This window comes from Cynocephalus volans, chromosome 9, assembly GCF_027409185.1.
Source record: "Cynocephalus volans isolate mCynVol1 chromosome 9, mCynVol1.pri, whole genome shotgun sequence".
Classification (NCBI taxonomy): domain Eukaryota; kingdom Metazoa; phylum Chordata; class Mammalia; order Dermoptera; family Cynocephalidae; genus Cynocephalus; species Cynocephalus volans.
In genome coordinates this window covers 60,878,573-60,906,021 of record NC_084468.1, presented here as the reverse complement: position 1 = coordinate 60,906,021, position 27,449 = coordinate 60,878,573, and the positions used below count along the sequence as shown (strand labels likewise).

Below are 27,449 nucleotides of genomic sequence, written 5' to 3'. Positions count from 1 at the left end.
GGAGCACCTAAGTCAAATCTTAGACCACATCAAAGACAGAATAATTATTCAGGCTGAATATACAGTACAGTTCCCTTCAGATATATTTCATCAACTGATTACACCATCAACTTCTTCCTGAAGATAGTTTCATTTGGGCTTTATCTCTTTTTTTTTTTTTTTTTGCTATTCTCATCAAATGCCACACTCCAAGGTTAGTAAGAAATGAACAGCATAATTAGCATAATTATCCTTTAAGGAACAACAATAAGGTTGGAAATATCTACCCATCAGACTACATGCAGTTTGACTTGTGAGAGCTTTCTTCTTCCTTAATAATAAAGTTAGTTACTAAAGGATCAAGGCAATAAACAAAGCATATCCAACTAAAAGCAAATATTAAATAATCTATTCACACAAGTGTGTAAATGACAGGGCAACAAATGGTCTTTTTAAGACTATTAAGTGACTAGGGAAGTCAAGTTTTAAATTGAACCATTTATAAATTAATGTAAGTTGATGACCAAATTTGGGCATTCAGCACATTACAAAACCCAAAAACATTTTTGTCAGTTTATCTGTCTGTGTTTAAAAGCTGTAAATAAAGCCAGGACTTGTAAGCAGGCCATCTGTGCCAGCACCTGTTTGAGGCAAAGCTGATGTCTTTTCTTTGCAATCTGAATTTTTAATTGTTTCCCATAATTAAACTTCTTTGCAAGTTTTCATTACACTAAGAAAAATGAAAATGGGAAATCTACCAGTTGAGATTACTCCAAAATTGCTTTTGTCAAGAGGGAGGCATTTAGAAATGTACATTATCATACTGACCAAGTTTCACCTCCTATTTCTTTCAACAACTGAGTGACCTGCTTAAAGAGGCAATATTCCTGCAGGCTTAGCTAAATGAAATGAAAGAGGCTAAACAACTGGCATTCATTTATCTAGGCCCCAGCAAGGACCAGTGAGATGCCAGGTCAGCAAGAACTGACAGAGGTTGGAAATGCACAGTAAAATCAAAAGAGCCTTCACACTTCTTTAACTTCTAATGAGCACGTAGCTACCCAAATTTTATCACTGATACCATGGCTTGCTCCTAAGATGAGTTACAGAGGTCAGCAGCTGCTCCAAAACTCAGATGCTGATAACTAACTTTCCCCAACAGCTTCTCTCTCCTCTACTCCTGTCAACGTGTCAGTGTGTGCTATTTGCTGGGAATTGAAACTGGAAACTCCTTTTTACATTTACAGCCTCCACTGTTACTGAGCCTCGCCATCCAGGGGACAGTGGAGTGGAGCCTGGAACATCCCAGTAAAAACCTGGCTTCAAAGACAGGCATGAAAATGGAACTGCAAATACAGACTTGGCATTTGTGTTTTAGCAAAGTCTGATTGGAGCCATCTGGCTGCTTAACCCTCATGAAAACTGGGAGGCTCACAGCATCTATTACTTATGTTGGCAAATTCCAACATTTTGATTTGTTGGATTCTCTGTGTACTTCTGTACAAGATAAGATACAAACTCTGTAACCCTTTATGCTGCCTTTTTCTCTTCGTAAATTTACTCCAAAGACCAAATTTTGAAAAGCTGTTCCCAAAGCTAGAGCCAAACTTCCTATAATTATACCATGGTAATAATATATTATGTATGCCTTTTTCAAATAATGCTTTTATTGTACCTCTTCTATGCTTGAGCTACCAAATAAACATCTTAGCTTACTTCTGAAATACTCTTTTTTAAATCACTTTTGCCTGACTTCAGGCATAAACAAGGTAGAAACTGGTGTATATTATTGTGACCTGATGAGGAAAGATAAGGCTCTAAAGGTTTTTGAATGATGGTATACAACATCTAGATTGTAGATAAAGGTGCTGTGAGGAGGATTTTTTTCAAAATGATTTATGTTCCCTTTGAGAATCAACTTGTTCAAAACCATCAATCGTAAATCTATTCTAGTGAGGATGCCTATACTTGAATCATGCAAATAAGCCAAAGAAACTTCTCCAGCAAAATGCTTTTTTAACAACACAATTAAGAAAAAAATAAGTTTTATTCATGATAAAGTTTTAGAACTCTTTGGGTCTGCAATGTTGCATGTTCGAATAGTTACTGAGCACCTACTATGCATTACACACTATTATTTGGCCATAAATTTAACCTAAGAGTATAGCAGTATTTCACCTATAAACACATGAGACATGTTTCCTAGAAATCTCCATCTGGAAAGCCTATAAAGACATTCAACTTTCTACCATGTTAAGTGTATATTCCTGTCTAGATGTGGAATGGGCTCCAGAGCCCTTCAAAATATCATGATTGCACAGTGTAAGAGACCTGGACTCACTGTTGTGTGGGAAATAAATTATGGTTGAGGAAGGTTATTCCTCTTGTAGCATAATTAGCATATTGTTATTGAGCACAATAGGTTCCTCCATTTATTATTCTTGGGCAAGTCATTTTCACATTTCTGAGCTTCAGGTTTTTCATCTGCAAATGGAGATAGTGATATATGTACATTATCACTATCACATCACAGAGAACAATTCCTGCTATATAACAGATGCTCAAATAATGGGAGGTACTACTGTTGTTGCTACTATAATACCATTAATGGAATGGTGTTTGCTTTGTTCAACATGCTAAACGGTACTGGAAAGTACTGAAGACAGCAACCTTGGTTCAATTTGAATTCAACGTTAAATTCAAAATGTGATGTTTTAAGAAATTAGATTCTCAAACTAAAAAGATCCTTTTTTGTCCTTCATACTTGTACTGAAACAGGGTTTGAGTAGAATGAGGCATGCTTAGTCATTCTTAGAAGACGCTATTTTATTCTCCCATTTTTCTTTTAGCAAGACATGATAAAGAGTCCATCATGCTCACATCATGTGTCTCTATCTTGTCTTCCCTTCTCTCTTCACTTTTCCATATCCTTCCTTCTCCTCTTAAGTTTCTCTTTTACAGAAATCAGGACATGGTCCCAGATCTACACCTACTCTCCTACCACTCTCAGAGCAAGATGAGACAGAGGAATATGAGGCTTTGCACAGGTTGTTCAAGCCTTAGAAGAAGATTTACAGTAGCAAATCAGTCCAGTGTCTTAAATACTTCTCCAGGGAAGGATGAAGAAGATAGTACTCATATGTGGTTGAATAAGACAAAAAGAATCATTCTAGCTCTTTTACTCTATCACAGACCCTGGCTATATAAAATAGATTGGCAATTAGCAAAATTAAAAAATATGTTCATCTCATGGTAACATCCTGCTGTACATATATTATTTATTGATAGCTAAGAACTGTCATTGCTCAGACATACTGATCACTCTTTACACTGTAAATTTAAAATGTTATAAATCCCATGAGTGACAACTTATTATGTATTATTTGGCATCTGTAAAGTTGATAATGAAAGTAGCACTATTTTAAAAATAAAACTCCAAGAATATTTTCACATATGGAGTGATAGGAGAAAAATTTAGAGACACAGAAAATAAGAGAATATAAAATAATGGTGGTGAACTGAAGTGCTGTCCTCAATTTAAAAATTTGAAAGCCACTAAATTTGCTCCTTAAAATACTTCTGATTATTCCTTACAGTGTGCTATGGTCTGAATGCTTGCATCCCTCCATAGTTCATGTGTTAAAACCTTCTGCAATGCAATTGTATTAAGAGATGGGGCTTCTGGGAGGGAGAGTCCTCATGAATGGGATTAGTACCCTTATAAAAAGAAGATTTAGGGAGCCTGTTTGCCCTTTTCACCTTATAAGGACACAGAGAAGGTGCCATCTATGAAGAAGCCCTCACCAGGTATCAAATCTGCTGGCATCTTGATCTTCGACTTTCCAGCCTCCATAACTGTGAGCAATATAGTTCTGTTGTTTATAAATTGCCCAGTCTAAGGTATTTTGTTATAGCAGTCCAAATACATTAAGACACAGTGGTATCTCACATTATGTTTATTAAATACTTTTCACAAATATATCTCATTCATTCTTGGTTATATACACTGAATAAGACATTACTAGCCTTATTTTACATACATAAAAACTAGAGCTCAAGGAAATATATAAATTGCTCATAATCACACTGCTACTAAATATTAGTCTAAGATTTGAATGAAACCTTTGGAAAAGCTGGAACCATGTCTTCAAGGAGATTATAACTCAATACTCATTTGTGTATATCTCTTAAGCCTGACTCTTCATTATCATAAAGAGTAGAACTGACAACCAATAATGGGAGGGAATTACCTCCAGAGAAAAATGTGTTGTTTATATAAAGATCTGAATACTTTAAATCTGGAAAATCAACCACCTGCCTGCAAAAAGAAAAGGAAAGTAAGAATGGTGCATGATGGATGAGTTAGAAATATAATAATAACAATAACCATAATAGTTACTGTTATGAAGGAATACTTTCATTCAGGCACTTTGCCTGAAACTCCACAGATTGGTTCATTTATTCTAAGGTTGGGAAGAGCTTGATCATTCATTGGGTTCTGGCCAGGATATTCATCTGTGCTGTGCAAATGAACAGAAAATTAGAGTCCTGTACAAACCAGATGGCTGTGCACTGTTGGGTTTTGGAAGGAGTTGACTGTATGCACAAAGGCACCTGGGAAGATGACTCTAATCTTAAGGTGATGTGGGCCTGAGAGATATAAGATGCTGACTGACCCATCTCAGAACTAGAGAACCATGACAACCTGCTTCAGAGGAACAGAACCTTTGAGGAAAATTAGCAAAATACCTGCCTTTCCCACTGATTCAGAGACATGTCTGAATTCAGAGGTATGAGGGAGGTAGGGCAAAGTAGAACAACCCAGCAAGATACAATTGGTCAAGCTGGAATCCAAAGTCCAGACAAAAAGCTAAGAATTTCTAAAAGGACTGAGGAAGCTGCCAAACCTGGTGGTGTCCCAGTGAGATCCAATACATGCCAGTGTCAAGGCAGCTTGATCTAATATCCAAACCAAATAGTTTGAATATGCCTAATCTCAAATCAGATCCAAAACAACAAGAGCCTAACTAATTTCACTTCTATTTCAATGGAGCCTAGAATTACCATTAACGGGGGAAAAAAAATTTCTTTCCATTGTTTGTTCTGCATTGCTAGCCACTGTCTGTGTTACTATAATAGCAATAGACTATACTTTTAAAAATACCTAAAGGTGTTGTGGGCTTATATCAAAGCAGCAGTGTGGGAGAGAGCTAGGAAGTGGCTTTCTGCCTGGTAGAAAACCTTGCAAAGAGGAATCCAGATTCAGGAGTAAGTGGTGGGAACAAGTAGTAGGAGCAAGTAGATCACATTTCTCATACTTGGCAGAAAAAAGAAAAAAACTGGTGAACTGATATTAAAACCCAGAGGTTCAAACAGGAACAGGCCCTGAATCACTATTAACATCACTATTAACATAGAAGAGACAAAAGACACCAGGAAAAAGTGTGGGGAAGCAGCATGAGCCAGCTGCCATGCTTGGAGCTGCCACCTCCTCCAACTCCTCATCCACCTGACAGAGCAGCTTCATCAAGTCTTGGATTCCTGGTGTGGTTTAGGGCTCCCCTGACAGCCATTTAGCAAAACCAATGAAGTGGACAGATTATTCTTTAAGAGGATTGTGGTGAGAAAGGTCTTTCTGCCCTCCCACTGCTCATGAAAGAGTGTTAGTATCAGTTACCAAAAGGTAGAGGAAATAAATCAGAACTATATCCATGAGTTTCTTTTCAAACAGTAAGCTACAGAGCAAATATCATTTCGCAAACCACTCCTACTCAGTATGAAGTTTTTCTTCCCTAACTGTTCTTAAACATATTGTATATAATGTAATAACATTTGGTGAGTGGTTATTATGTATCAGTTACAATTCTAAACATGTTATAGATATCATCTCATTTAATTTACATTATTTCTGTTTTACAAACATCAAAAATGAGTACTAAATTACCTTTCCAATTTTTTATCAGAAAAAAGAAAACTTTCCACTAATAAAAAATGAGCTCATGAAATTGGATTGGGAGGAAATGAAATTTATAGTCTAGGCCCAACTAAATAACAAAAGTTAATTCTCAAAAAGGGCATCTATATTTCCAGACCACAGAGGGCAAGGTACTGATCTTTATCATAGCCTAGGGGCAAAAAAATGAAGAAGCCAGGAAAAGAACAGGGACAAATTGATGATGACTTTATCCAAATTTCCACAAAGGTAGTTACTGTGGATGGATTGAATTGTGCCCCCAAAGCTCATATATTAGAAGCTTAGTTCCCACTGTAACATTGAGGGTGGGAAATCCTATTACGGTAATTGAAAGGTGGGGACTTGAAGGGGTGATCAGACTGCAGGACCATTCCTAGTGAGTGGATTAAAAATGGTGGTCATGAGCATGGTTCTGAGGGCTATAAAAGGACAGTGCATGAAGAACTATCCCTCTCTCTGCTCCACAATTTCCTGCCATGTGAGACCCCACCAAGACCCTCACCAGATGTGTTCCCTGGACTTTGGACTTCCCAGCCTCTGAAAGTATAAGCAATAATTTTTTTTTTCTTTATAAATCACCCAGTTTCAGATATTTTGTTATAAGCAACAGAAACGGACTAATACAGTAGTGAAAGGTGAGTACTCAAATTAAGGCTCTAGTTGGTTTTGGTCATTAAATCAGGTCTCATTCATCTTTTGTAAGCTTTAGGGTAAAATAATTCACATCAAAGTATCCATTTAAATGGTAAATAATTTTTTTAAATCTGATGATCCTATAAACCATGATTTCTTAAATGCAGTTATCAGTTAACCTTGTGATAAACATTTTACTAAATATTTAGTAAATGAATACCAATTATGAATACCAATTAAGTATAAACTTTACTTTCACTTTCTGATAAAAAGCAAACTAAATACATCTTATGTGATTTTTAAAATACTACCAAGGATTGTTTCCAGGCTTACACATTATTCTTTCATAACAAACTAAAATAATACAAAACTATTATCTAAGGACCTCAGGTCAAATTATTAGGTAGAACCATATGAAATTGCTGATATTTTATCCACAAAAATAACAATTTCATGTAGTTCAACCTAAAATAATGGAAAGCAATAAAGAGTAGGTAAAGGAAAATCCAACACCAGAGGAAACTAAAACCTCATTAATTTGTGCAATTAATATATTGAAAAATTAAAGCACTTGCCTAAAATTTAGTACCTGGAAGACATGTCCATCAGATTCACAGATGTCTCAAACAAGTGGACAAGTGGCAATTTCACAATAATTAACATCTTGGAAGCTAGCCTGATTCTTCCCTGATTTGTTACAAGTAAAAATGTTTTTTGTTTCTTTTTAAAAACATTAAATCATCTTGAACTTCAAGCCACACCTGGATCCTAAAAGATGAGTGTTGGTCTTTAGCTATGGATAAAGACAGCCGGGTGCTGGTAGTGGATGTGCTGGTAAAACGTTTGTAAATCAGTTTCAAGGGGAAAAAATATATATGTGCACGTGTGAATGTGTGTGTGTGTCTTTCTGTGTGTAGTGAATTTTCCTGATACAAATTACATGTAGCACACATTGTACAAATAATATTATTACTGAACAATTTATTGTACAATAATAATAAAATGCGGAGTGCTCTATTGTGAATTGCATATCGCCAGTTGATTCCAGCTGGCTTTTGTGATCTTTGCCAAGCTCTTTCATCAGAAGCTAACTTGTAATTGCAACTGGCAAACAAACATAGTTCCAACATCCATGTTGATTAATATTATCATGTATGTTAAAAGGTAAGATAAAAGTGAAATAATGAAGACTTTATCAGACTTCATTTATTCATCAATGATGTTGGTGACTCCTTTGCTAAATTGGATAATAGTTTGTCATTACTGGCAATAATTTTCTTCAATTTTTTTGTGCTATTCACATTTTAACAGCTATGGACACTACACACTTTTAATATGCATTACTAATATTTTCTCCATCAATTTTTTAATTCTAGAGACAACTGAAAAAACAATAAATCAAGCCTTGATTTATAGCATTTGCTCATTTCTATGGTGTCATCATCACTGATTTCAATCTACCAAGATAAAGACACAGTGCAGAGCTAGGAAGAGGTGTGCAGTAGCATACCATTTTATACTGTTTCCCCCACACAGACACAATAGATGGAAAAAACCTCAAGAGCATAGATTAAAATGTAGTGATATAGGAAGCGATGAATTTTGTGTATTTATTACCTTTGTTTTTAATATAATTATTCAATTGTATGTTTATATCATTTAATTTTTAATAGTAGCTGCATTTAACAGCCAGCTTGTAAAATTCCTGATAACAACTGGTTTTTGTGAGTAGGTAAAAGCTGGACCCAGCACACCACAAGGAAACAAAAAAGTTCCCAACTCTGTGGTATCTCCCCATAAATTTCAGCTATTAATTACATTGTTGCTAGCATAACTAAAGCTGGTAGTCACTGAGTCTAATTTCTAGCCTATGACTGAAGACTAAGGTGACAAGTTTATCTAGGTTTTACATGGAGATATTATAATTTAGCTCCAACTACAATAGATATAAGATTCTGGCATCTTAAAGTTAGCACTATTTCTTGATATTTTATTTTATTTTAGTTTTTTATTTTTTTAGCAGCTGGCTGGTACCAGGATCCGAACCCTTGACCTTGGTATTACAAGGCTGTGTTCTAAGCAACTGAGCTAATTGGCCATCCCAAAGTTAGCAATATAGTTCTATAATTTTTTATTTTAGAAATCTATTCTAAGATTTCATAGTTGTTAAAGATATTAAGTTGTTAAAGATATTAAGATGTTTCATAGTTGTTAAGATATTAATTAAACACTAAGATATAAAGGTAACTGTGCTAACTTGTAAGTTAAGAATAAGCACCTCTAGAAAGCCAAAAATTTTCCATCTGATAATTGATAATAATGTACCTTAGAGGCACATGAAATTCATTGCTATAGGATCTCTCAAAGCCAAATCTTACCTCAGGTATTTAGAAGGAGTTAGGTAACACAAAGGCCAATAATAACATGTTTTAAAAGGCTTAATCTTATTCCATGCTTCAGGGTGTAAGCTGATCAGCTGAAGAGCCAGAAAAGAACTGCCTGCCCTTCCTATTTGCTTTCTGCCCAGCATATATAACATTTCACAAGCGAAAAGGTGAATGACAAAGGCAATTTCAACTTTCTTCTGAATACAGAGATCTACCAATAGGGTAAAAGATTGAATGGTGACTGATATCAGCTCAGTTGTATTCCACATCCAAATAATTCCTCCTAAAGCAGAGATACTGAGCTCCAAGACCCCATCTGCTTCTAATTTCTATTCCACCTGAAGGTCCATGAAAATGAAGTTTACCATACTGGTAGAAAGCATTCTGACTGCAACATTCATCCTCTTCTCTTTGAAAGTACAGCAATATTTGAAAACAAGGCACTTTCTTATTTTTTCATATTATCATCAACCCCATGATAAAATAAATCTCCAAATCTTGAAATTTCACTTTATATGAGAAAGAGGATTATTATTAATTAAGATATTAAAGAGGTAGGTCAACTTTAATTGCCATAATTTCAAAACTACAGATTGTTGTTTAAAATGAAATATTTGTGACATCAGGTATAACAAACTGTTCATCCTATAACCTTTGCAGCTATTAAACAACCCCTCACTTCAAAAACACAATTTAAAAAAAAATAGGGGACACACAAAAATCAAAACATTTCCTGTCAGCAGCAATATTCCAGGTAACTGTAGAACCATCAAACTATAGTAGAAATGTTCTAGATTAGATTCTGTCTTTTGTGAGTATTTTTTATAAAGAGCATTTTTACTCAAATTATTTGTTTATAACCATTTTTGCTTTAAAAAAATATTAGAGACAGTCTGCTAATAATAAGCTCTCCTCCAGCCAACCATCAACTTTAATATTAAGTCAGAAAACCCCATTTCCAGAAACGGAGTGGCTGAGTTGGAATTCAGTTTACACAATTCACTTAATCCACATTTTCCATGACAATACATTCTATGTTGTTCTGAAAGTGCAGCTGAGGGCAATGAATTAGAATCTCCCTACTCATTTCTCTTAATACTAAAAAAGACTGGGGGTGGGACAGGAGTTTAGACTTCGTTCAAATATCCCAATGCTCAGCAACTTTTTCTACCATGCCTTCATTTTCCATACTTCATGGAAACTTTTCCCTTCTCAGATTGTACCTAATCATGAACTATCCCATCTTGAATAATTATTCTCTCATCTGACTATCATTATCGTATATCAAAAGAACATATTTTTTAAATGATAAAAATAATACATATTCTTACTTTGATGAAATTATCATTTATAGGTTGGAAACCATCTCGCAAACCAAGCAAACACTTTACGATATGAGATTTCAGGGTATTTATCATATCTCACTACACCTCCTAATTCTTGTAAAACACCATGTCGAAAACATATTACCTGATATGCTCAGTAATCTACAAGGTTGCTGATTGACCTGAAATATATTCAGTTCTTTCATCAGAGTTATTACCGGGCCATCTCAGTCCATCAGAATAGATGTTTATAGAGTAAGCCAGGCACCATGGCACTTGCAGCCAATAATAACTGCTGAAATCTTTCAAACCTACCCCACTGGATAAAAAGTGTCATTATGAAATGGCTGTGGCATATGTACTCGAGAAAAGAAGAGGGATTTAAAAAAAAAAGGTGACAAGAGGTGGAGTAAAGGTGAATGAGAAAGATAAGAGAAGGCAGCAGCCAGCCAGCCCCTGCATTACCATTATCAGGGTTGGTAAACATCCTACTTGCACTGGAGACCGTCTTCCCAATGTCAGCCAGGGACCGAAGGTTGGATTTCTTGGTTTGATGCCGGTGCCTCCGGAGCAAAGTATAAGTCAGCTTATCCTTAAGGTCAGATTTCAGTAGGCCTGTCTCAATCTGATGGTCAACAATCATCTCTGACACAAAAACAAAGCAAAACAAAACAAAAAGCAAAACTCAGTCACAAGACCATGAAGTTAATTTTTTACTCTAAGTTTATGGATGTCACCCTCAAACTTAATATCAATATATTATTTTCCCAATTTTCAACTTTCCACTTTATGTGAAAGATAAAGTTACAAGGTTCAGGGATATTGGCGTTAATGAGAGAGTTATCCAGTATTAGTTATATGTTTGGAGAGGCAGAATCATCTTGTTTCTTTTTTTTTCAATTCCAGTTACAATGAATTCACATAAATCACATTCTTCTATAAGTCATAGTCAGTAATTTACATTTTCCAGTTAAAGAAGTAAGGTTCAAAAATTTCATTTGCTCCATGATAGCAAATTATCAGAAATATAAAGAATATGAAAAAAACCAAAGAAAATATTTAAAATTTAAAGTAGTGAGCTTATTGATTTTTTAAATCTATTTTCCCAAATTCTTCGGTAATGTTATATTTTCTTTATAATAGAATCAGGTAAAGGAAAACAATACCTTTCTCAATATCAGGTCCCTTGAATACCAATTAACACAATGAAAGGAAGATTAAACTACAAAATTTTTCCTTAGTCTTTAATAAGAAGGGAGGTTTATTCTTGTTTAGGTCCAACTGAAACCTTTCCAATATGTTTCCATTGGCCATTTTTAAAAAGTGTATCCTGACTAGAACTTTCTATAAAATTTTAATATCTTAATCTCACTATAAAAAAATGTAAAGTTTCTAATAGCTCTTTTTTTTTAGTGTGGTTTTAACTAAGTAAGATGACTGTGTTACATAGAAATTGCTCCATATGCTCTGCTAAAGGAAAAGTTCTTACTTTAAGAGGAAATAAGAAATCCTCTTTCTCACAAGCCAGCATGTCAGCAGTATGGCATAAATGTAGTCCAGTGCATCTTACTCTAACATCTACATAACAGGCCAACATATTTGTCTCTACACAGAATGGGGCTGAGGACAAAACGTTACAGAATCTGAGCAAGATATACATTGGCAGGAAGCTACCTCACTGTGTGCAAGTACAGCTTTTGTCCCCTGTATAGAGCCAGAACAACGGGTTCCATGCCCACTTCTGGTATACAGATACATCCAGCACGCATCCATATTTCCCTCTTGGGCAAATTTCTCGGTATACAAAAGTGGAGAAGAGAAAAAAAGCTATACTTTGCTCTTCTAAAAGAAGAGAAGAAAAGCTAAACTTTTTTTTTTCTGAAAGTCTGGCAAGAAAATTGATGGGTACAGGTAGGATAACAGCATCTCCAAAGATATCTACCTCTTTGTAAAGAGAACTTATAGATGTTCAAGGGGCTTTCCTTGGGCATACCTGCACTTACCAGAATTTCATTTTTATAGCAAGCACTCCAGAATTGGAGCGTTTACCTAGAAACTGGCAATTTACACAGTGTACAACCAACTATTTGGAAGCCAAGCTGAAGCTGAATCTGGAATTTTCCAACACATGCCTTACACAGATGCCATAAATGTTACATAACCCAGGGCCATTTGGTAAGAGACCTGGGCAAAATAGGAAGAGTTTCTCTCATAAGACTGTTTGGTTTGAGAGCAGCTTTAATTTCTATGTATTTTTAACCATGTAAATACCACTCAGTAAAACACTCAAAACTGATCTTGTAATTAAAATTAACCGGTAACATAATTAGGTGCCTACAGAACACAACCCCTCTACTTTCCCTTTAAGTCTTATTCAACATGGTCCATTTTCCAGAAGAACCATAAAAATAAATAAACAGCCCCAGCATATCTGCTGCAAGTGTTATCAAACTCCTACTCTAATTCCAGGGTTGTGGATTAAAGTGTTTCTTGTCTAAACTCTGCAGCAGGGCCTCCCTCTATTCTTGCCCTCCCTTGAAATCTCAGACCAATCTGAGGTTGAGTGTATGCGCAGCCGGCCCTCTGTTACTAATGCCTGGAAATCACCAGTTAGAACAGGTTAAAATATCTGTGTGGTTTATGCCCTTCATTAAGTGTCCATAAAAATGGCCCACATTATAGGGATCTCTTTAAGCATAAACTACTGAACCTTGCAAAAGAAAGTGGGGGCAGTAACATTTCCCAGCTACACTGAAATTAAGCCTTCAGTGTTCAAAATCCCCCAGATGCTACCAATTGGGAGAGAATGTGCCAACTCTAGATGATAGCAGAGCTGAAAGGAGCCTCAGGGAGCAAGTTCAACCTCTTGTTATACCGATGAGAAAAGAGAGGGCTAGAGAAGTGACTCGCCCACAGATATAGACTAATTAGAGGCAAAACCCCCGAATAAAACCGGGTTTTCTGACTCAGAGTTTAGATCTTTCTCCATATCACACAATGTTTTTCTTTATTTAAAAAGTAAGTTCTAGACAAAAAAAGAATTGATATATGCAGAGCTTTTGCAAAGCAAGAAGATGGACATGCAACAGAAAAATGGCAAATATATATATATATATTCAACTTCAAGGTTAACAAAGACAATTTAAATAAATGTATATAAACATAACCAATTATGAGATTTTTTAAAATCTCTCAAAGTGGTAAAAATTAAAAAGATGAATCAACCCCCTGTGAAGCAAAGGCTGTGTACAGGAGGCAAGTCCATATACTGATCATGACAGTATTGACGAATACAACCTTTCTTGAAGGTCCTTTGGCAAGTACCTGTCAAAACACTTTAATATGTTCAAATCTTTTGAATATTCTACCATTAGAAACTATTTGTGTGTGTCTGTGTGGCTGTATCCCCTATACTCAGAAGAGCACCTGGCACACAGTGGGTGCTCAATAAATCTTTAATGAATGATGTATGAATGAGAAAAGAATAGAAATCTATACTAAGAAAATAATCAAACAAGTTCTCAAAAATATAACAAAGATGTTCACTTCTTTTCTTTACGGTGAAAACTTGAAGGCAACCTGAATGTCCAACAGTAGATTATTGAATATTTTGCAGCCATTAAAATGAGGTTTATATTTATATTTAATAACATAGAAAAATATTCACATTATTTTTTAAGTTTAAAAAAGGCAGATTAAAGTGATGTATGTAGTATGATCTCGCTTTGTAAAATAAATTATAAATGTGTGAACAGTTGCATAGAAAAAATGAGTATAGCTCTGAAAGGTTAAATTAGTAAGTATTTTAATTTTTCTGTGTTAAATTTTTCTGGATTGTTTTTAAATGAACATATATTTGCTTTGTGATTAGGAAAAAAACAATAAAGATATTGCCATTTTGAAAATATAAAAGGTGTAAAAAGCAAGAAACAACAGGACTAACACATCTGCCAACATGCACAGCTCAGGAATGCCTTTAAATATAAAAATGAGAACTTCAAAAATAGAGCTACATTTTCCTAATCCATTTCCCATCATAATAAAATACCTGAAATGGCTTATAATTTTTTTTAACTTAAGAGGGGGGAAAAGTCTCATGAACTTGGCTTCATATGTGAATGACACTTTTTAAATGTAGAATTACAATGATGATACTAATAATAAAGCTATTAAAATAATCCGTGAAAATGATGTTTTATCCTTTATAATACTTTAAAGATAAATTTTTCTATTAGCATTCAGAAGGGGTTCTTCATGAAAAAATAGCAATAGAGCTTCTGAGAAGAATAAAACTTTGGCTGAATTTGTCATGTAATTGTGAGAAACGACACCTGCTTAAACAGTCACCCACTGTCCGTGGCCCTCACCTGGAGCTGCCTCTCAGCCTGGCAGGGCGGGTGCCTCTCAGAGGCAGGTGGAGGAGTAGCAGGAGGACTGCAAAAAGGGATGAAAATCATGCTATTGTTTGTTCGGTGTGTTCACACTTGCTATTACTTCTTTCTCTTCTCATTTTTTGAGATAAAATTGGGGCATCGGGGGAAATGTGTCACAAGACTTAGCTGTGCCTAATTCTCGACTCAGAATTATCAGCATGATTCAGGACAAAACAACTCCACTTCATCCTCTGCTAGAAAAGGATTTTTTTAAAGTAACCAAATAATGTCTATAACTCTTGAAGTCACTATGCCATCTTCTGTCATTTAAAATGAAATGAGGGCTTTTTTTCCTTCACATTTTACCCTCTGTAAGGTTTTAATTCTTTCAGAGGATTTTTAAGTCTTACTTTTTAGCCAGCTATATACTCTTTCAAACATGCTCTTCCCCCTACTTCTAAAAATTTAGGCTTTTTCCCCTCTGTTTTGCTTGTGATACGTATTTGCCTCTGAACTGTTTTTCTGTATTATCAGCTCCAGAATGACAGCACTGGCTCTCTGCCTGCTTGCCCCAGGTTCTGCAGAGCAAACATATTAGTGAGTGATGATACCTCAAAGTGACCTAGTGGTGTCTAATTTTAACATGTAATGACAATTTTTAATGTGAATGCATGGGGTTTAGAGAAAAAGTTCACAGCTGATAATATAAGGTAATGGAAATTTAAAGTGAGAATGTAGTCTTTTTTAAACATAGCAAATACCAGAACTTCTCTCTTTGGCCACTGGCTAAAGTGGTTCCAGTGTACTGTGGGACTCTGTATTCTACTACAGGTGAAGGGTCAGTTAGTTGCTGAAGATCAGACACTCCTTAAGATGGCTCTCTCTGGTGCTTAAGATCCTGAAGACAGTTTTACAGAAAAGCCCAAGTGTGTAATTCAATTTTAACTTTCACCACCTTGTTCATCAGCTCCAGGCACAGCAAAGAAGCTGTTCAGTTGTTCCAGCTCTGCCCACCACACCTTTCAGAATCATTTCTCCTGCTCGTGAAGTCTCTAGCATCTCTCTCCCTGTCTCAATCAGTCTACACTTGGCCCTCCACTAGATGACATGTAGAAAGATCTGAATAAACTAATTTATACTGGGATAGATATATATGCAACAATTACATCAAATAACCTTGTTTAATTTTCATAATAACCCTGAAAGGTCCAGCATTATCCTGCTTTTACAAATGAGGAAACCAAGCCTCCAAAAGAGGTAAGTATAACTTACCTTGCCCATGCTAGCAGGGGTAGACTTTAATTAAAATCCTCCAACTTTAAATCCAGCATATATTCAGTGATAACACTCTGTATCTCATGGAAAAAATAGATGACCCCTTCCAAGGAGTATGTATATTTTTATAGAGGACAAACTCTAAGCTCAGTGGAATGACCTATGGTAGGATTGGTGTTTTTAATATGGGAACTTTTCTGGTGATTCATATTCTCCTTCTAGATTACCTATACACTGCCTAGTCACACGTTTTTTTGCCAGTTTGCTCTGTGTTTATGCACTTTTGACTTATTTTTCAACTTGTGTAACTTCTGACGTTTTTGCTCTACGTTAGTTCTTAAAGTCTGAAAATTCAGAGATTATAATTGTCACTCAAAAACTGAACTGATTTTTGCTAACCATGGTACATTTCTGGATAACAGTCTCTCTTCCAGCTTTCCACAAATGAGAAAAGTCAATGGAACAAACTGCCCCCAAACCATTCCTTTTGTTTGCTTCTCTCTGTCTTTGTAGATGGGCTCCATTTTCCCTGGGTACCATAATCCAAGATCTCTCCTCATATAACAAATTTCCATTTTTAGCCTCAACTGTCTTGTCCAATATAAAAAATTCTACATACAGCAGTATTTCCTCCATTATCTTCTAACTACCTATGCAGATTTGTACCATGTGGAATTGTAACTTACCCCATTTACAAAGTGTTAGATTTGCAAACCTAATTCCAAGGCCTAAAACAGTGTCTGGCACATTGTACAAGCTCATGTACCACTGCTGAATAAATGCATGAAATAATTATTGCTATTCATCCAGCATTTTCACGTTAGTCCTTCTCCCCTCTCCACTTGCACCTGAAGTACTTCAGATGCATGAAAAGCCTGGAGCTTCTTTGCAAACCTAACAAAGAGGCTCTGTGAAGAAGAACCAGGTATACAAGTATGTACACCGGCCAGATATAGGCTTCATTTGACAGCTAATCTTTTCTACCAGAATGAATGTTGTAGACTTCCAACTGTCTATAAAGACTTAGATGTCTCAGACAAGTCTTTTGTCTACAGACATACAAAGAAATTTTGAGGCAAATCTAAAATTACATGAAAATGTTACACTGGTCACTGTCTGCAGATCCATGATCCACATCCTCTTGCTCACAATCCCAGAGTAGGTGCACTGCCAACACCTTGGGAAATTGCAGTCATCCCCACAGGTCCAGCAGTCATCTGGCTATAAAATTTTCCTAGGAATAACAAGTGGAGCCTCTTTTTAAGGAAAACATGATCTTTGGCCCACTGAGATCTGAAGGGTAATGAGGCAGCTTAGGCCAGGCTCTTGTTAGTAAACAAAAACAATTATTCCAGTTCGAAATGTAGTGATGTGTGCCCAAGGTGTTCAGCATGATGAGTTAACATTCACTGTACACAACACTAACTGCAAAAGAAGCCAAAGCTGCCCTACGCCATGAGATTCAGTGACTGCTGGTGGTGATACAAATGATACATGGCACCAATGTGACCTGACTCGGTCACTAACCCATAAGGTCCTGTTGGCTCCCTCCCCACACAACCTTTCTCAACAAACAGCTACAGGGACTTGATTTCCACCTACAATCAGCCCCAACCCAGGAACTAGACTACAGAGGATTTAAGCTCTATTTTGCAGATGATAAAACTGAGGTCCAGAGAAGCTCAGTGCAATGCCTAAGGTCAAAAAGTTCTAGAAATCTAGTGTCCAGACTTCCAGTCTGACATAACCAAGAATGGGTGGGTGAAGAGACTCTATTCAAAATATTAATCTTATGCTAATAAGTAAAGGAGGTGAATACAAATCTGTGCATATACAATACGATCTCAATTGTAATAAAAAATAATGTAAAAAATGAAAAGCATAAGAGACAAGATTAAGAAACAAATCTGGAAGGAAATGTTCCAAAACGTTAACAATGGCTATGACTAAAGAGAGGTATTATGGGGTTTTTTAATATTTGTATTTTCTGAATTTTATGCAATAAACCACACTAGTTTTATAATATAAGAATGACAGAATAAATATTATAGAATATTCAGCTCTGCTTACACTACTGTTCATCTGCACTGATGGACACTCATGGATAGGTAAAGCTGAAAAAATAATAGGAACATAGACCATCATACTTACCCACCAACTGTGGGAGAGAAGAAGCCTCCCGGTCAAGCATGATGGATCCTTTCTCCATACACATCCTCAGCTCAAATAAGCTGTGAAGGGACAACGTGGCCACATGTGGCTTGCTCCATCTCTCCCCACCCTGTTCCACTTTTTCTTCAAACTTTATCCACCTAGGGAAGATGAGATTAGTGAAAAGCAATTAAAAGTGTTCGAACCTCCTCTAAAAATAGCAATGTCAACTCCTCCATCTCCACCTTTACCAGCACTTCCAAAATGTCTCCTTTCGTGAAGTCTTAATAGCTTATTATGTCATTAATTATGTTATCTTCATAAACACATCCAAACAGTCACTAGACCACTTCTTCCCTTAAAGTCAGAGAGAAATAAAGCCAAAAGGAAACAAAGCACCCTTGGTTTTATGTCTTACTATATGTAACCATGAAATCCTTAAGGATGATTATTTAACTAAATTTTAAAAATAAGGCAGAAAAATACGCATTTCAAAATTCTCCATGTGAATAGAGCCTAGAATGTATAAAAATAGCCAACATTGCAAGGATTCTGTTGTGACTTCACAAGGCAATTTATATAAGGTGAAATATCAAGGATGAACCAATATTTATGTCAAATATATGAAAAATATGTGTGAAGTGGTAAGAGGAATGTAAAATTTATCTTTGTTAACGCTTAAAGAGCCAGCATACTTCTCTGTGTCTTATTTCAATATATTTCTCAGCTGACACATGTTCCCCTTTCATTGACATTCTAACAGAAGCTTGACCTTTCAAGTTTCATTCCACATGTTTAAAAATGCACAAGTTCAGTGAACAACAGATCTATTATTATAACAGATCTCCTATTAACCTTAATAATGGGAAAAATAATCCTCTTGTATAGTTTCTGCTGTCCAAGACTCCTAGACATTTTGGTAACTTACCAATGTATAACAATACAAAAAGTTTAATGTAAATCAGAGGAAAACACAGTCTACAGACTTTACATCCCATGTACTACACATATAGACTCTTCCTACACTGTTAAAGGAAAACAGGAAAGCATCATCATTTTTCTATTCATCATGACCCAAACCAGAACACTTCCTTCTTTCACTCTGAACCTTCTGAAAGATATTTAAAAAGATAAAAGAAGGGGTTAAAAAATGTTTTCCTACATTCTTCACCCAATGGTTTAATGATTGAAAAATGTTTTGCTAGGAAAAGCTAAACGCTCACCTAACTCACTAAAGATGAGAGCAAAGGGCAGAGATCAGAGGAAGCTCTATACAAGGTATTATTTATAGACCTCTTACCACCCCCCAGAAGAGAAGAGAAAAAAAAAAAAAAACATTAGGAGAACCAGAAGTGAAAATAGTCAAGAGATCGGCCACAATGTCAAAGAAAACTTGGAATTTTAATCAAGCCAAACACTCATATGATTCAGAAGTATTTTAGCCATTTCTAAAGACTCTTCCTCCATGCTGTTCTCAGAAAGCAGCTCACAGCCAAGCAACTCCCACCTGTCAATGGGAGCCTTATCTCCTACCCCACCCTCAATTCTAAGACTCCTTCTTTCCCCCGGGATCTCTCCGCAAAAAAACATAGACAGTGAAGATTTTTACACGTTTACTAAAGAGTCAAAAAGACAACAACACCAGAGAGGTTCTATTACTTCAGAAATGGATCTAGTTTATTTCTACAAAAGTGGTTGAGACACATTCCAAAAGAGAATGTAAGGCTCCTAATATGTGTGTGTGTGTGTGTGTGTGTGTGTGTGATTAAATTACTATTTATTCACTTTGGTTGGAATTAGAGCCAGAGAAATAGAAAAAGAAAAAAATTGGGAGGAAAATGACAATTTTACATCACACTACTATAGAATTCTATGGATTTGACCAAAACAATAAAAGGTAATAAGATAATTGAGGTTGTTGCAAGAATAATCATTTTATAGAGTATACTACATTGATTAAATTTAAGTATATCATCTTTTCATGCTTGCTCAAAGAATCTCTAACCATGTTTTTTGGTAACTGGTATATGAGTCATATTTACATCTGATGTTATAATTTGTTGTTCAAGACGAGAATCCAGAAGACAGAAGATTCCACAGTTTATGAAATCAAGTCAGGGTTACATATATTATGTCATCTTTAAAGAGTATAGTGACTGTTTTTTATTCCTGAGAGTATTCTTAGCTGAGGAATAGAATCTTTGGTCATAGTACTGAAGCCCAAAATGAATGACAAAGGTCAGCTAGAAACGCTGGAAAGCGGAGTGTTTTACATAGCCTTCGCATCCCTCTTATCTTTCCTAAATGAGCCCCTTGCCCTTCTATCTGTTGCCATCAACCAGTACTGTCAAACCTATTCCTTAAAAGAAAACTAAGCCTCAATTACATACAGTATGTGACAGTGGCTCTTTTTTTGCCAACATTCTTGCTATGATCTGAATGTTTATGGCCTCCCAAAACTCATGTTGAAATCCTAACCCCCTAAGGTGATGGTATTAGGAGGTAGGACCTTTGGGAGGTGATTAGATCATGAGGGTGGATCCCTTATAAAAGTGGTCCCAACTATCTAGCCCTTCCACCATGTAAGGATACAATGAGAAATTGCCATCTATGAAAAGGATATGGGCCCTCACTAGACACCGAATCTGCTGATGCCTTAATCCTGGACTTCCCAGCCTACAGAACTGTAAGAAATTTCTGTTGTATGTAAGCCACTCAGTCTATGGTACTTCATTATAGCAGTGCAAACAGGCTAAGTAGTTACTAAAACACCCAAACAATGTAAGCTAAAGTAAAAAAATTTTTTTAAAGAAAAGGAAGCAAAACCACTGCATTCCTTTGTGGCCCATCTTTTATTTATTCCTCTCCACAGTTTATATTTTAGGCAGCTTGACTGAACTTAAATATGATTTTGAAAGTACATTTAGAAATCATAAATCCCAACTAGTTTGGATTTATGGAATAGCATTACTTACCCTCCTGGATTACACCAGCCATCTAGGACAAGATTTATCCATAAATGAATGAAAATGCAAGGTCTCAAAATTAGCCAGTGCCTCATATTCCCGAGAGATAAGTATTATCTCCTAGCTCAGGTTAGCATCTATTTCACTTTGAGTCTGGTAAATATTGAATGTTGTGATAATGTCATATTTTAGCACAGCTAACAGCATAAGAGGAACTGTGGGATAATGCCTATTTAGGTCCTTTAAATGTATTGCTCTAATTGTTCAAGGAACTGATTACACTTCCAACATGTGCATTTAGGCACAAAATAATGGTTTGCACAATTAATAGATTGTTTGCAGGTAGTTTCATTCCAGAAACTAGGCATGCTGGGTCTATCCTCCTCACATATCAAGGACAAACTTGCGGGGAAAAAAAATACCCTGAACACTACTCAATTCAAATCAGAACCCATTAAAGAAAAGGCTAAGGCAAAGGTACCAAAGTTCAGCCCGAGTGCCAATGAATCTGCAAAGGTGCTTTAGAAACATGCAATTACATTTTTTTAAAAACAGACATTTTTACTGTACAGTGTACTGAAAGTTACTATCTACCCTTCATAATAACTATGAATAACCATATATTTGCAATAAGTTTCCCACTTTTCCTTTTGTTTCAGTACTTGACATGTCACAGAAAAATTAATTTCAGAAGTTGGCTTTTTAAATGCTTGCAATTATAAAACTGCTATAACCTTGGAGGAGAAGTTTATTAGGTGATATTTATTTATTCCAAGGTCTCAGAAGAATAATGATAAAGTACTTTGCAGCTTAACACCACTTTGAGTGACTACCAACCAAACAGCATTACACTCATTTGTTTAAGAAACAGAAGGCCTACTGGGAATCACTGAATTTTGCAACTTTCCAATCATATGATTAAGTATAATCAAGAAAAGACAAGACCTCTAACTTAAAAACATTCCAGTTTTTCAGTGGAAAATAGACATGACCTTTGCACTAGAATATAATCCAACTATGTAAAACTATTGAAATGATAATAAATTTCTTGCTAACTAGTAAGTACCCCATCACACATAAAAGAAGCCAAAGCTGGTATGCACCTGCAGTAAGTGATGTTTTTAAGGAGAATTTTTCAATTTCTACATCAACTTTGAAACATTGTATATAATTATGTAGATATAACTACATATAATTACATGGATGATTAAATTACTTGAGCCTTTCTCCTACAGGGAAAAAAAAGAAAAAAAAAAAAAACCTTGGTCTGAAATGGAATTTCCCAAAGTCAGCCAGTACAGAAAAGACAGAAACGTCAGTGTAGAGCAACCTCTCCCTAAACCCACAGTGTGAATGCACTTCTTGATGCTTTATGGCCATGCCCTTAAGTCCAGTTCTCCAAAGGTAAGTCTGGTCAATCTACCAACCAGAAACATAAATGACTGTTCATTTGAGCTATCCAATTGGAAGTGAAATATCCATAGCCTTTTCCTTTGTTGGTTGGTGTTTGCTGAAACTTGTGACAGCTTTCCTTTTATCCAGGTTTGACAGTACGGTTTGAATTACACCGGGGGAGTGATCTTTAACATATATTCCTATCACAGTAGTGAAGTCCCAGTATTGTCCATCTGAAAATTCACTAAGGGAAAAACAAAAGCTGATCATCATTTTTGCAGAAATATCCCTAATTCAAAGTAATAAAGAATTTAGGAAGGGGAAAAGGTCCCTTCCTCCTGACTTTGAGCCACCACCAAAACTGAACCATGAGTTATTCTTTTACCAGAATAATTTTTCACTTCATGAACTCATGCCTAATCACCTTACTGAGGAGCATAGGGTTCTTCACCAATTCCAAATGATTCCATTATAATTACTGCTATGTGATTGCATGTCATTATTGTAACAACCGAACATTCAGAGGTACCCATTAAAAAAGAGTGATAGCCTCTGCCATTGCACTGATCATACACACTTCTCAGATCTTACAAGTCTACTCTTTGCAGTCTTCAACTTGTGCTCTATTTTGGAAGAGCCACTGAAAATTCAAAGTTCTAACTTTTAAGAAGAGAAGAACAGGACAAGGATGTGAAAAGGAGGGTAGTAGAGTTGGCTGTTATTTTAAACTTCATATAAATAAAGATTTCTCTTGTTCATAGTATTATATGACGACTGTGCTTTCCAAGACTTAAAAGGGAAATGTCTCCTTGTTGTTTGAAGCATGGGGTCAATTTGAGGTTCCTGAAGTAGGACTGAAACCACAGTAATGCTGAGGTTCAGTGTGGAATAATATTCTTGGGTCAAATCAAACCATTAGCCAACTGAAAATTATAGAGCATTAAAGGGAGAAAGGGGTGGTATTGTGTTTTATGTGGTGTAGGCTCACAGGAGAAACTACATTAAGCTGGAGAAGTCTAGACGTTTAGCTCTCTATGGAATAAAAAAAAAATCATCAATTGGGGTTTTCACAGAAAAGCAAAGAATTCTCAAATTTATTAAGTTATCCAGAAAAAGATTCAGGGCTCATCTTCATTCATAAAAGGAATCTTTTTAAGCACTAAATTTTTATTAGTCTGGTTGGTTTGAGAGCTCTTAAGGGGAAAAAGAAATCATGTCTGAAAATTGGACATCACAAATGGAAGTCAGAAATTACCACAAAAATATTCTGAAGCAGAGAGTATGTCACAGGAAACAATTCAATCATAGGCCGGGCAGCCACTGAGAAGTCAGTATTGGAATAAAGACACAAAGGTGGTAAGGAAATGAGCCATTCAGATAACTGTGGCAGTGCATGCCAGGAAGAGCATTTAGACAAAGGGAACAGCATGTGCAAAGTCCCTGACAAAGTAGTGTGACTGGCCAGTGAGGCTCAAGCACAGTGAACAAGAGGAAGGAAACAGATAAAATTAAAGGGATCATGGTGGATAGTTCATGAGGGAAGTAAGGGCAGGTGCAGGGAAACCAACTAATTAGGAGGCCTTTGCAGTAATCTAAGTGAGAGATGATCGTTAGCTTGAATCAAGGTTGTGGCAGTACTAAATGTGAGAAGTGGTAGGATATCGGAATATCTTTGAGGGTAAAATAGATTGAATTTTCCAATTGATCAGATTATAGATGTACAGAAAGACAGGAGTTGAGGAAGACTCCAACGTTTCTGGCTCAAGCAACTAGAGTTGTTTATTGAGTTGGGGAACTCTGTAGCAGGAGCACATCTGGAGCTCAGTTTTAGATATGTTAATTTCAAGACTGCTACTAGCTCTCCAATTATAATGGGCCCTCCATATCTGCAGGCTCCGAATTCACAGATTCAGTCAATCACAGATCAAAATATTTGAGGGAAGGGGACAATAAAAATAACAACCCAACAATAAAAATGATATAAATTTTAAAATACAGTATAACAACTATTTACATAGCATTTACATTGTATTAGGTATTATAAGTAATCTAGAGATTATTTAAAGTAAGTCGGAGGTCTATGGCTATAACACCCTGAACACTCCTGACCTTATCTGATCTCACAAGCTAAGCAGAGTCAGGCCTGGTTAGTATTTGGATGGGAGATCACCCGAGAATACAGGATGCTATAGGCTTTAAAAATAAATAAGTAAATAAAGTATATGGGAGGATATGCATAGGATATATGCAAATAATGCACCATGTAACATCAGGGCCTTGAGGTTCTAAGGATTTTGCCATCCACTGGGGTCCTAGAACCAACCCCCCACAGATACCAAAAGATGACTGTATTTGTTTCCAATTAAATAAGGAAAGATATCTAGACTAGAGATATAAATGATGAATTATAAATGATAAAATGATGAATCAGTCTGAAACTTTAAACACAGGTCCTTTTCTGAGCTTTATCAGTGGTGTGCTGGGTACCTTGCATTTGTCATTCTACAGCTGTCCATCAGTCAGAAAGAGATGAATTGTAACAGAAGCCCATCTTTGGTCAATAATCTTTCTAAGAAAGTATTATATTCAGACAAGTTGTTTCTAAGGTAATCAATTCTCAACTAATCACACATTCAACAAATATTTATTGAGCACCTGTTACGAACCAGGCACTGCAAGGCACTGGAAATACCGTAGTGAAAAGACAGACATAGTGGCCCCTATCTTCAGATGAATTATGGTAATGAAGGAGACTAAAGAAAAACAATAATATCATACATACAATTAATTAATTTGTAGTATTTATGGAAAGGCTATATAACAGAAGTTATAGCATAGACTATATCTAAGTAATTTTTCTTCCTGGACAGCTTTTTCCTGACACATGGTATACTCCCAACACTCTCTCCAGCAGCACAGTCTCATGGGGAGCAACTATGTCAACAAAATCACACATGTACTCCCAAGGAAATAAAGTCTTTAATGATGGCAAAGTATTCAAGACCACCATAACCTTTAAGAATCTTAGATGAAAATACTATGACCATTTCAGCCAACATTCAATTACCTATATAATGAACTGTGATTTCCACCACCCTTCTGGGACCAGGGGTCATGTAAAACAAAGTGTAGTCTGCATTTGGCTGAAAGAAAAAACAGAAAACTACACCTGAATTCTACACTATGGTAACTACTCACAGAATTTCAAGATGAACATAAGAATCAAAGAAGTTCTTAGAGTCACCACTGACTACACCAGCATACACACAGGAATGAAATCTTAGAGCTATAAAATACGCATGATGTAAGAGAAGATGCCACCCATATGACCCTCATTTGACAGAATAGAAAACTCAAGCTCAGGAAGACTACGTGACTCGCTCAAAGTTAAACAGCTAGTGAACAGCAAAGCCTGGCCTAAGCCAAAATCTCCCCACACTTAACTCAGGCTGCACCAGCATGATTCTCGTTCTGTATTGCCCTATCAGAAATTAGGTAAAGAGAACAAAATGGAGTTACTAGCAAAAGTATTTGCTCTGGAATCCTTCTTTGGGAGGATGTTTTGTGAGTTAAAAGTGTTCTTTACAGAGGATTTTTAGTATAGAGGTTACTGGTTCTGAGATGGAAATAGGAGGCAATTACTGGATCATGGGAACGGGCCCACAAAGAGTGAAGAATGAGGAGCTTCAAGAAAGCATAAGAGATGGAGGAGCAGAAATTTGCTATGAAAATCTTCTTAATTGGAAGAAGAAAATATTAATTAGCTACTAGCTATTTAATAGCAGTTAAAACAAGCACACCCGTTATAGGTGTCTATTAGAAAGAGAATCACCCAGCAAATGGAAAATAAAATATTTAAAAATGAGTTCTCTTTCCTTAACACTACTGTGAGGACCAGGAGTAAAACCTAATGCCTTTTTTTCTGAACCTGATTTAAGTTATGGAAGATAAGAAATCCTCCATGGGTTCTACTAAACTTTTTAAAAACAGGTGTATCTGCAAGGATAAGCTACCTAGAAGTTCTTGGTGAGGAATAAAAGCTTCTTCACCATTACCAAATGAATTAATTCATAAAACTCTTCCAGTACTAAAATTCCAAATAGCTGAAGACATTTGATAATACTTAAAGTTGTAGAAATAAGAATAAATTCATAAACCTATAAAGCATACGTCTGAGTAAGTAAACTACATAAAATCCAACTAACCTAACGAAGACTTGATTACAAATGGTATAATGTATGAAACTTTTAAGATATGCCTCAGAACATAAAGTTCTTCCCTTAACTCTTGAAAGAGTCTTCATCCAGAAGAGGAAAAGCTATTGGGTTACTGCTTCTTCATATTTCATTTGCTCTTACCAATCATAGATGATTTTTAAAAAATTGCTTTCTTACTCTATAATGACCTATCTAGAACTGCAACAGCAAACACAGATCCCCTTTCCATCTCCAACTACTGAAGACTTTCACCTACCTTTATCTTTTCTTACACTTAAAGCTGAGGTAAGTACTTGGTTTTCCTTCTTCCTCAGATTGTAAGGTATTATAGTAAACTCACTTCAAACCTTTCAATAAGATACAGAGATACAGTTTTTTGCTCACTGCTGTACTCCCAGCACCTAAAGCAGTGCCTGATGTATACTACTCATTCAAAAAACACTGATTGAGTTGAATTGATTTGAATTAAATTATAGATAAAAGGCATATCTTAACATTATTTTTTTGTGAAAGTGAAATACATTGGTATCTCCACAAAATGATGACAATAAGAGACGAACGACTGCATTATATCAAAGTCGTTACATTACATGATTGGTATATGTCACAGAAGATTTAGTCTGCAGTGTATAACTGAATGTGTATGCAAATAAAAGCTCCATTATCATGACATTAATGAAACCTTATGTAATGCTTGACAATTTACAAAGCATTTCCACATATATACATACACATGAACGTATATAAATAAACATGATATAATTATACATATAT

General features: G+C 35.8%; 1 protein-coding gene across 2 annotated transcripts in view; it reads right to left on the bottom strand.

The window, feature by feature from the left end:
* Nucleotides 1-27,449, bottom strand: part of SLC4A4 (solute carrier family 4 member 4) — a 355,627-nt gene that overhangs the window by 192,958 nt on the left and 135,220 nt on the right. For both annotated transcript variants that reach the window (XM_063107589.1, XM_063107590.1), the window contains exons 5-6: nt 18,098-18,258; nt 10,764-10,943 (exon numbers count right to left, since the gene is read on the bottom strand). In XM_063107589.1, the coding sequence (XP_062963659.1) occupies nt 10,764-10,943; nt 18,098-18,258 (341 nt within the window). The remainder of the gene's footprint in view (nt 1-10,763; nt 10,944-18,097; nt 18,259-27,449) is intronic.